The sequence below is a fragment of the Pseudovirgaria hyperparasitica genome, assembly GCF_010093815.1.
Source record: "Pseudovirgaria hyperparasitica strain CBS 121739 unplaced genomic scaffold EJ05scaffold_11, whole genome shotgun sequence".
In the NCBI taxonomy this organism is placed as follows: domain Eukaryota; kingdom Fungi; phylum Ascomycota; class Dothideomycetes; order Acrospermales; family Acrospermaceae; genus Pseudovirgaria; species Pseudovirgaria hyperparasitica.
In genome coordinates this window covers 930,932-941,732 of record NW_022985559.1, presented here as the reverse complement: position 1 = coordinate 941,732, position 10,801 = coordinate 930,932, and the positions used below count along the sequence as shown (strand labels likewise).

Below are 10,801 nucleotides of genomic sequence, written 5' to 3'. Positions count from 1 at the left end.
TGATGGCGGGTATGTTGATGGCGGGTATGTTGATGGCGGGTATGTTGATGGCGGGTATGTTGATGGCGGGTATGTTGATGGCGGGTATGTTGATGTCGTTGGGACTGGTCGAGGGATGATTAAGGACTTTGATGTGGCCAATATAGGAACGTAGATAGTTACCCAAGTCTAGGAGGATCGCACTCTGTCTGGGCAGATAAAAGGGGTTCTACGGACTGTGATTCTCCCGCATGTTCAACAAGCAGCAAGAACTCGTGGGACTTCGCGTAACAACAGTACTACTACCACCGCCCTCTCCGGCTCTTTACGTTTAAATGCTATCGACCGCAAGGCACCATGTCCATGAGTATCCAGCAGGTACTTCACAGACGCAAAATAGACGCACAGCCTTGACTCCCAGGCCTGTAAATCGACACCATATATAGACCAAACCAAGCATGACGTATCTTTTCGAAAAATCTGGTCAAAAAAAAGCAAAACGACATGCCATGGGATTGAACCCATGACGTTCTGCCGCCCAATACCTCGGGAACCAAGATTCATCCTAAAGAAGGAGCCGGTAAACCAATGTTTCAACCACTCAGCCATCTGTACTGTGATGGAAGACTGGTCTCGCTTTTGATATATGAAGGGCGATTCGATCGTGAATGGTGATGGCCACGTTTGTTGCCTAACGAACGCGAAGTTCTCGTGGTTGTGCCAGATAGGGTTGGTGTTGAACAGCGGCGCCCTTGTTTCACTCGTCATGGCAGAACACTAAGTAGCCTTCACGGATACTATTTGCCCCGGTGACGTTCTCGGGCAATGGCTTAAGCACTGGCTGTTCGCACTCGAAACGGGCCATTGGTATGGTGCTAGATAACTCAGCAAGTGGTTTATTCCCAAGGCCCTCTGAATCTGTTGTTTATTAACACTGAGCATGCCACGATGATCGGTGTGCTGATGTCGAATTGAGATAAGGCGTATAACATTCATAATTTCAGACTGTCGTAACATCAGTTAGTATTAGAATTATACTTATATACATCGTGTACCGTTCTAGCATCACCCAAACGCCAGCTTGCCATTTGACTCTTCACTCAGCCTGCGTTTTCGCAAAAGCCGCAGTCTCCGCATCAGGTTTATTCGCCGTTTGTGCGGTCGAGTGCACGCTCCCATCATTCAACACCTCGATGCATCTCTTGAACACCTTGTCACGCTCGACAACCTCTCCCTCAACAAGCCAGCTTTGCGGAAACTGTGTCCAGCCGTGTTTCACCTGCGTCGACTCCCACATCTCCAGCCTGTCTTCAGTCCATCCCTTCGCGCGCATCTTCTCAGCCCATTCACGACCTTGCAGTGCTAGCGAGTCCCACTCGGCGTTGACGAGTAGTATTTGTGCATACTTGTATACTGAGTCTGGATCGGCCAGGCCAGGTGAGGCTTTGATTTCGCCTCTGTTGGCTGCCGGGAGATAGCTTTCGGACATACCGCTCATCAGGCTCGTAGTTAAAGTCAGAACGCTGCTGGTAGATTCTTGGCGCACAGGCATCGTTGGTGGCAACGGACGTTCGTGTGGTAGCAGTCGAGCGTCCAGACTGGGGTAGAACAACAACAGAGGTACTTTCTGCCCTTCAGGAAGTCGATTCGTGAGCAGCGAATCTGGGACTGCCAGACCGAGTGCCAGATTACCACCGGAGGAGAACCCGCTTATGCTCAGCTTCGACCGGTCGATCGATACCTTCTCTTTCGTCAATTCGTGGCGTAGAGCTTGTGCAGCCTTTCTTTGTGGTTTCGGGAGCGATGTGAACTCTTCATACTCCTGGTCGAGAATTGCGCGTAATACATCCTCGGCATCCTCGACTGCGGCGGGATACTTGTCAATCGGACCAAGCCTGTAGTCTACCGTGATGATGATTCGTCCTGTTTCGCGAGCAAGCAGGGCACAGAATGGAGCCTGTTCTGTACACGCGCCGGTCGTGAAGCCTCCTCCATGAAAATCAAGGTTGACCCCCAACTCTCTGAGAGGTTTCTTGGCCTTCTTAGTGTCCTTGCGATCAGGTATTGGGCGCGTTGGACCCGATTGAGAAGCGCTTTCGTCGGCTTTGGTATTCTCCTTGCTCTTGGCGTTCATTTCTTTGGTTTCTTTTGCCTTGGGGGGTATGAAGATCCATACAGGTATCTTGTGTGTGCCTCGCGATGGCAACTCAGTGGTGATCGGATGTGGACCCAGGGGAGACGTCAAATAAGTGACTTGGCTGGGTACTAGACGTTGGGCACGAAGAGCAGCCGTTCGCCATTGGAGGCCAAATGGGAGACTCACGAATTTGCTGAGTGAGGACTTTGAGCTCGGTGGTAGTGAGGTGGTTGATGACGAGGCCGACATGTTGCTAAGTGGAGAAGTCTCAGCACAGGGCTTCGGGCTGTATTGTCTTGGTAGGTGACTGGTAGATGGCCAGTAGGCAAATTCAGAAAGACGGAGATTTAAGTCGCTGAAACATCAAGCATCCGGGTCGTAGACGGACTAAACAATTGTCGTCATCGCGACTTCAGCATATATTTAATCGCGTTCAGCCACAATGAGACCGAACGGTCGTTTATGACTGGTGCAAGAACATCATATGTGGCTAATGAACAATCATCGCTAAATGCCTCAGGCGGGAATAGTCGACCCATTCTTTGGTTCACACATGCACATGCTTGTGTCGCCACATAGATCTTTCGTATTACATAGAGCCTTTTGTTATCTTTAGTGCATATGAGAATACCATATTCCTCCGTGTCGCCCTCCCGAGATACCTCTTGTCTGTCAAGCATGCGAGTCATATTGACAAGCACACGATTTTATATACTAGCCATTCATTGCGCTGCATGTCGAAAGGTGCAGAAGCAAAGCGGTCAGTTTAGTACATTAGTATGCTCGTACTATATGGTCGAAAACTTTCGGTCGGTCGAAAGGGACATGTACAGATGCAAGGCGTCCTCCCACAAGAAATAAGTATCCTGAGTGCCATGAGAGTCTAACCCAGGATTCCGGCTTCAGATCTCGTAGCCATAGACAGGATGTCGTCCATCGCAGAGTTCTCAAACTCTCTCAATCTACTAATACACCCGAATACAACGAAACATTGTAAGTACACATTGCAGCGCTTTTATCCCTGTTATTTTATCATACAGCGCGCGATCTTTTGTCTTCATCAGTCCACGAATAGACCTGGGCCGGAGATTTCAGTGCGGGTAGTTCACCTAGCTCTAGATCTTTCGGTAGGTTTTGTATGTAAAATACGGTGCGCAATGTGATGTGCTCGACATGGGACTAGTCCGTTCGATCTATACGCGGATAGTGCCACTTTACTCGATTCGACCAGAGTTCCAATGTGTCTTTAGACTTTGAGCGTGCCTTACACGTACTGTACGAGCATAATGGCAGCCGGTTAAGGCTTCGGTGGTGGTTCCAGCGAGGGCATACCACGGCTCTCGGAAAATATAGTAATGGTAAGATCCAGATCCGCGATCCGCTGAACAAGGCGTGATATGTGCATGATATTTGGCTCATACGAATCTTGCCGGTCTGTTCTTTTCTTCAGCCACTGAAGTTTTGGGAGTCACGATGACTTGCTCTTCCTCTGGGTTTTTCAGATCATCAATCCTGTCCGAGTTCCGTCTCTTCTCCTTGTGTGTCGACAGTCGCATATCCTCTTCCTCAATATCTTTCATAACTAAAAAAATAATTGAGAATCAGTGATCTTTGTGTGTGTACAGAAGCTCTCTCTGGAGGTATCCGGAGACTCACATTTTTCCCACTCCTTCTCCTTCTCACGATTGCCGGTCCCGAGTAGTCCTTCAACGTCCACGTCCTCTCCCGCCTTCACTTTTTCGATCACTCCACGCAGTAAAGCCAACTTTGCCTCCGTTTCGCGAGTGATGTTTGCTGTGCTGTGTCGTATCTGCATGAGTTGAATGGCTTGTGATCCAACGAGTAATGCAAGTATGATATAGGTAGTCGCAGGGTTCCATCGTTGAGTCCTAACTGCTCCAATAGGACGTGAGCCATCGGCGCCCTTGCGAAAAGGTTTTGGAATCATCGATTGCCACATTGAGGGTTGCGCGACGCGTGGAAGAGAACTCTCAGAAATGAGGAGGCGTGCCGAGCTGCTAAAAGCACAACATTGTATACATGTACGTACCTGTACACGCCAAAGCGTGCATATTGGACTGGGCATGATGGTAGGAGACATAAAGATGTTGAGCAGCGATTTTATGAATATACAACGCGTAGAATCAACTTGCCTGGTCATAGGCCGCAGCTTGAGAGGTAATTGTATTGCCGAAGTCATACCGCGGATGGATGCTATTTTAGGTTAGCGCAAGTCTAGCGCTAAGCCTCCAAGTGCATGCGCCTGATGCAAAAAAGTGGATTCAGCAAAAAGGAGAACACCCAGAAGCCGCAGCTTCTAAGTGTGAAACGTCTGGACAATCTGGGAATTGAACCCAGGACCTCTTCCATGCTAAGGAAGAATCATACCACTAGACCAATTGCCCTTCGATGCAGAATATTAGCTTGTAAGTAGTTATAACCATGGAGACTTGTCTAAGCACAATCTGGAAGTATATGTACACATATGCTGAAGAACAGGTGGCCATGAAGCCTGGGCGTCACGCTCGATTGAGAGCCAATCAAGAATCAGTCCGTTACCAGCAGCCAAACTTCAGTCTGTTAGGGAGAGTGTCGCCAGTGCTTAGATTGGTCTGAATCCTGGGATTACGAAAATATCTCTGTCCTTTTGTACAACAGAAATCAAAGGGTTCCCCTGTCTACTCTAAAGGCACACACTCGCATAGCCTGTGGAGAATTATGTTCCTATGGAAAGTTGCTACTATTGCTGTTTGGGAGAGTATATTCTGCTAAGTATATTGGCACAGCACATTACAACTTATTCTCATCAGAGGACAGGAGCATAGAGATTTCTAGGCTAGTATACACCCTGCGTATTTCTCTATTTTGAAATAGCATAGCAGTAATCTCTCCTATATTAAATTCTCTAATTAGTCTAAGGTATAATGTCTTTTGAAATGCTAGTCGAGTATCCTAATGATGCCAAGAATTATATCCCTTGACGCAAATACGTAGGCCAACGGATCGGTGCCGCCAATAGGTGCCTGGCGTACCAACTTTCCGCCAAAAAGCAATCTAGCACTCAGCCTCATAGAAGAGGTCTGTAGTGCCATACAATACTGTCTCTGTCATAAATTGTATTCCCTGGTGCTGTTGGTGAACTGATCTAAGCCACTACGAAGTCGTACTGCTTGCGTCGCGTAAGCGCGTTTGTATTGTCTAACGCTTCGTCGCATGATCGACAACATCATCGATATTCTTTTTAAACCCCAGGAACTTCTCCAAAGCTCTAGTACAATCACCCTGTGCCGTCTGCACTTCATTGTGCCATCTCTAGATGGCCAACAGAAGCCTAAATACTCGCCCACAACGCGCCATCAGTCCAGGAGATTCTCCAGCTCCGCTTACCAAGACATGCCAGAATTGTGCTACTGCAAAAGTCAAATGCATCCGTACTGGTGATGTTTCAACGTGCAACAGGTCTGTTCAACTACAAATATCCTTGACAGAGAATAATAGCTCATCCGTATCTAGATGCCAACGTCTTAGCAAAGATTGCGTATATCGCAGTGCTCGTCGAAGGTTCTATGGCAATAAAAGTGATAAGTAAGTTCACATCGTGCACCATGGGCAGCTGCTTGACACATTCTAAATGATACTCGATTAGTCGGATTGAACAACTCGAGGCTCGTGTAAGCGAACTTCTTGAAAAACAGTCGTCGGATACACATCGACAGTCAGACAACTCGCCCTCGTCGAGCGCAACCCTCGAGACATCTAGATTTCAACAAACAGGTATCGTCCATCAGAACGCGTGGGCAAGAGAATCTTTCTATTCTACCCCTCCTGGCAAAACTGAGGATGTCATCGATATAGGTCTTCTTTCTTTGCAGAAAGCTGAACAGTTGTTGTCGGTATATAGAGCCTCCATGATTTACCATTTCCCGTTTGTCATGCCATCTCCACAGCATACTGCAGAAACTCTGAGACAGAGTCAGCCGTACCTGTTTCTAGCCATTATGGCGAATGCCTCATATCAAGAGATGACGCTACAACGCAAACTGGCAACGATGATGTGCAGCCAAGTCTCTCGTCATATCATTGCGCGAGGTGAGGTATCATTTGATCTTCTGCAAGCTCTGCTTGTATTTGTTGCTTGGTATGGTTTTCATGCTATGGGACGTACACCACTCATAAGTACAGGAGCCAATACCACCCACGACCACGTCGTCATTCTCAGCTACTGCACCTAGCGCTCAGTATTCTTATTGATCTGCGATTGGAGAGACCTTCGGAACAGTACTCTTGGAGGAATGGCATGTCATTTCATCCGGACTCATTCGGACAGAAAGAGGGGTCAGCGGAACCGGCCTTGAAGGACAGGCAACGGGCGGTGCTGGGCTGCTACTTTCTTACCTCTTCGTAAATGCAAAGCACCGAAATTTTGAACCGGTATACTGACATCTGTCTGGTAGGAGCGCTATTCTACTTCGTAAATTGAACACTCTACCATTCTCGGCCGACATACTGAAATACGCCGAGAATCTATACCTGACTCCTGAATACGATACCGACAAGTATCTTCTTGCACTTGTAACGGTACAGAGGCTGTGGGAAAGAATAGAAGCCATGCCAATTGGTGCCGATAGCGATCTTGAAAACCATAACTCCTCAACCCGTATACAAATGAAAATGATACGCGTGGAATTAGATGCATTTCGCGACTCATTACGCTATCCTATTGGAGAGTTGCGTACGTACATGATTTGATTTACAAAGTTGTTGTGACTAACGTCTTGGAAGATCTACTTGAGCATCTTTACAATGTCGCCAGTTTATACCTCGATCAAATTGGCCTGTTGGCTCGCACACACCCGATAAGTGCATCTGCAACATTCTCAGTGCCTTGGTATTCGGAGCTGCTGCGATCTGGCTTGCTGACCGCTAATTCCTTCTTCAAAACCTTTCTCAGCAAGTCATCAGACAGCAAGAGAGTTCTTACCAACTTTGAGGCGACTTCGACCGGATTCTTTCTTATAGTCGCGCCAAAGATGGTGGTCACGGCAACGGAATTGGGAACAGCACCGGAGATCACGGCGGTTCTACAAGACATCGACATGGACAAAATACTGGATCAGATGCTTACACAAATTGAGTGCTTAGTCTCGGACGATGTTGATTTTTCGGGTGATCGAGACATTTTTTACCATTTCACGAAACGAATCCGCGGCGTTAAAGAGTGGTACAATCGGCGACCGCGCACTCAAGCCGGAAACCAAGGCCAAGATCAAGTACAGCTCGAAAATCTGCCAATACTCAGCCTCACAGAACCACAATTGGGAGATCAATGGATGGACGCCCTGATGGCGGACGGATATGGCTGGTATGATTTACCGATGCATCCGCTGTAAGCATTGTCACGCTGCAATATCCAAGAGCTGGAGTAAATTCATTACTATTTACTGTTGTAGCCGGCGTAAACAAGGTCCATTGGCCAGCTACCGGTCAGGATAGTCTGATATGCCTATGAGAGCATCGTTCGATTCTTGAAGCTTATTATATGTATACGACGTCGCTCAACAACGGACCCAGCGGTCCCAGCCACAGACGAATCCTACGGGGGCTAGTGTCGGGCTTACATGCAGATCTCCGTCCGTAGGATCATCTCCGATCCTCCTTCTATTATTCCGACCCGATATACCGATGCCTGCGTATAGACACAACTCGCATACCTGATGGATTGTATTCAAAGGGAGGCCATGGCCCTGATTGCTGCAAGAACATTTGGGTTCGCTCTTATGTTGCACTGATACTGGCACCAAGTTTCAAGTGAAGCCTCTATGGCTGGTCTACCATAAGATGTCTCGACTGTCCAGTAAAGAATGCAACGAAGTAATGAACCTCACACCTGGCCTGACCAACCTAGAAGCGATGATGACGTCGCAAAAAGGATCTCCTCCAGGCGATTTGCCAGGTCGCCAATGTTCTGGAGTTTGATTATGCGTTGAGCGAGTTGGTGGCACGCTAGATTGCTTCCACATGGCTGCGGCTGAGACCATATGGGGGCTAGAAGTCGCTATCTTTAGAGGACCCATCTCCATACTTGCGTTTTCAGACCTCAGCGACCTCACTCACAGTTGTACAACGGTGCCAGTAGCGTCTTGCTAGATATCACAGAGCAATACGATTTCTTCACTTGGCTTCCGGAGTGTTTCTCTCTTCCCGCTCCTGGTTCACGAATCCGTATCGCGCATGCGACAACAGTGCGCGGCGACAAATGATGTTAGCAAAGCCTCAAAATTGACTCAGGACCTCTTGCGACCCGCACTTCGAGAATGGTAGCCTATCGAGGAAAATTCAGGGAACTTTCCTTTGATGACCCAGATCAAGAAGAAGTCCTGGTTCACGCGCCATCTGGCAGTATCCCCTCCAAAGAGCTGGGTGACATGCCATTAAAGGAAATTGAGCCAAGCTGGACGGTGGATTACCCGCGATCTTTTCCTGAAAGACTCGAGCACAAAGAGCGTGAGCAATTTGGTACTGGACATTTCGCATCAGTCTACAATACCTTCGTAGCTGGGTGGAAAGCTGGTCTTGTGCGCGCCTTAGCTCTTTCTACTGGAGCTCTGGTGATCAATCTCGTCGTCTATATCTGGATGTATCGGAATTTTGGTGTGGAACACGGCTCTGGCACTATTGTTCGTGGCTCTTGCAGCTATGTTCACCGTGCAGACACTGGCATTCATGGAGGACTGAATGCCATATCAACTTTTATACTTGGAGCTTCTACGTACGCCATGGAAGGATTGATGGCACCGTCCAGGGATGAGGTCGATCGAGCGCATGCGAAAAGAAAATGGGTTGAAATTGGTGTCCAAAGTCTCCGAAATTTAAAGTACATTAGCAAAAAGAGAGCCATCTTGTGGCTGCTTCTCGGGATAACATCCATGCCTTTACATCTATTGTAAGCTCAACTTCCATCCCATTCGACTATTTATCCTGACGGAAGATATAGCTTTAATTCTGTTTTCTTCACGTCAAGCCAATCCAACCAGTACGCCATCGCGCTTGTTACCGAGGGTTACTTTACGAATACGACATGGCAGCCTTCAGTCGAGAATTCCTCACCTAAGCTGTTCAACTCCTACGACACTAAGAACACTTACGAATTCTGGAGAGAGAACGATACCACCGTGATCTCTCTCCTAAAGGATGGTCGCGATCCTACTCTAGCCTCAGCATTTGTTGAGATGGACACCATGTCATGCATCAGGAACTACTCGAATAGCTTCCCTCAATCGTACAGTGACTTGCTCGTTGTCACTAGTAATGCTGAGGATGAACCTTTACTTTGGTCTCGATACCCTCAACGTGCTGTCTCTATGGACAAAGCCAGTACCAATGGGGACCCTTTCCGTTGGATATGCCGAGACATCCTCAACAGCACGAGCCAGGACAGCGACCGTTGCAGTCTGGAACTGGCGGAAGAGGGTACCAGTCATGGCAAGAACTGGACCTTACTTGACCATCCCATCTCACGCTGTCTAGCCCGCTCAACTCCCGACGTTTGCCAGCTACAATTCAACGTCTGGTTAATGTTGGCTGTCGTTGTGGTCGGCAGTATCAAGACCATTATAATCGCCTATTTAGTGTTCGAGAAGCCAGTCGGGCAATTCCTGCGCACATTGGGTGACGCTATCTCCTCATTCCTTCAATTCGAGGATGAGACAACGCGAGGAATGTGTCTAGTCTCCTCTAGACAGATTCGAAAAGACAACTGGGCTGCGCACTACGATCCCCAAGTTCACACCGGCCGACATCTTCGCTGGTGGCATGGCGCAAACAGTGTGCAATTCTTCTCCACAATCGGCCTGTGAGTTTCGTGATCATGAAGACTGGTTTCCTCACCATCTAATTGACAATACAGATCATCTGTCTACGCCATCGTATTAGGAATTGCTCTATACTTTGCCATCGACGGCGCACACGGCTCAGCTTTTGCGAACGGCTTAGGCGTTCCGAACATACAATCCCTAGCATCATTCCAAGGAGATGATGTAGGTAGTTCCGGCATCGTGCCTTCTCTCTTAGTAGCCAACATCCCACAACTTGGCTTCTCCATCTTGTATGTTGCATATAACAACATCTACTGCAAATTGGCCATCGCAGAAGAGTTTGATCGTCTCGCCGTCCGTCGCAAGGGCCTTAGAGTGTCTGAGCGGCCCAGAGGTGCCCAGCGGCCGACTCACTTCTTCACATTACCGATCATGTACGCGTTGCCTCTGATGGGTGTTTCAGCGCTACTACACTGGATGACATCTCAAAGCATCTTTATGGTGCGTATTGATGGTGTGGATCGGAATCATAATATCGACCCTGATGATCGCCTTTCCAGGTTGGGCTACTCCAGTGCGGGCATCATCGGCTTGGTATGTATATGTCTACTTGTGACAATCCTGACGTTATGCTTGGGTGCATTTAAAAAGCTGCATAATGGCCTTGGGGAAGTGAGCAACAGCGCTGTCATCAGTGCAGCGTGCCATGGCTTGCCTGGAGATAATGATGCGCACGTACAGGAGGTCGTATGGGGAGATGTCTCGCCGGATGATGAGTCCACGGTTGCGCCTAGCGTCAGGCATTGTTCGTTCACTAGTAGACTTGCCGAGAGGCCTATAGTTGGACAGCTGTATAGGTGACATAGAGTCT

At 48.2% G+C, this 10,801-nt stretch overlaps 5 protein-coding genes and 1 non-coding gene across 6 annotated transcripts in view; 2 read left to right on the top strand and 4 right to left on the bottom strand.

Annotated features, from left to right (window-relative positions):
• The window catches only part of EJ05DRAFT_68168 (uncharacterized protein), a 1,094-nt gene extending 157 nt beyond the window's left edge, over positions 1–937 (bottom strand). The window contains exon 1 of the mRNA XM_033749880.1: positions 29–937. Coding sequence (XP_033599020.1) covers positions 235–747 — 513 coding nt within the window. The 5' untranslated portion in view covers positions 748–937 and the 3' untranslated portion in view covers positions 29–234. The remainder of the gene's footprint in view (positions 1–28) is intronic.
• A 27-nt stretch (positions 938–964) lies between these two features.
• Positions 965–2,593, bottom strand: EJ05DRAFT_477687 (uncharacterized protein). Its single transcript, XM_033744292.1, has one exon. It carries the CDS (start codon positions 2,363–2,365, stop codon positions 1,076–1,078), a length of 1,290 nt encoding a protein of 429 aa, XP_033599019.1. The 5' UTR covers positions 2,366–2,593; the 3' UTR covers positions 965–1,075.
• A 694-nt stretch (positions 2,594–3,287) lies between these two features.
• EJ05DRAFT_518016 (uncharacterized protein) lies at positions 3,288–4,202 on the bottom strand (the record flags this gene model as incomplete). Its single annotated transcript, XM_033748690.1, has 3 exons — positions 3,288–3,698; positions 3,773–4,106; positions 4,167–4,202. 3 exons carry the CDS (start codon positions 4,200–4,202, stop codon positions 3,532–3,534), a joined length of 537 nt encoding a protein of 178 aa, XP_033599018.1. The 3' UTR covers positions 3,288–3,531.
• A 247-nt stretch (positions 4,203–4,449) lies between these two features.
• Positions 4,450–4,521, bottom strand: EJ05DRAFT_t55. The gene has a single exon. It is a non-coding gene; the product is annotated as a tRNA-Ala (tRNA).
• Positions 4,522–5,432: 911 nt separating this feature from the next.
• On the top strand, positions 5,433–7,506 carry EJ05DRAFT_502069 (uncharacterized protein; the record flags this gene model as incomplete). The annotated part of the gene is made up of 6 exons (XM_033747201.1): positions 5,433–5,575; positions 5,630–5,701; positions 5,763–6,254; positions 6,299–6,517; positions 6,571–6,848; positions 6,899–7,506. 6 exons carry the CDS (start codon positions 5,433–5,435, stop codon positions 7,504–7,506), a joined length of 1,812 nt encoding a protein of 603 aa, XP_033599017.1.
• Positions 7,507–8,430: 924 nt separating this feature from the next.
• EJ05DRAFT_502068 (uncharacterized protein) lies at positions 8,431–10,791 on the top strand (the record flags this gene model as incomplete). Its single annotated transcript, XM_033747200.1, has 3 exons — positions 8,431–9,059; positions 9,111–9,968; positions 10,023–10,791. The coding sequence occupies 3 exons, from the start codon at positions 8,431–8,433 to the stop codon at positions 10,789–10,791; spliced, it is 2,256 nt and encodes a 751-aa protein (XP_033599016.1).
• Positions 10,792–10,801: the final 10 nt, after the last annotated feature.

Coding starts and splice junctions, on each gene's coding strand:
- EJ05DRAFT_477687 (XM_033744292.1), bottom strand. CDS start 2,365: ATGTCGGCCTCGTCATCAACCACCTCACTACCACCGAGCTCAAAGTCC.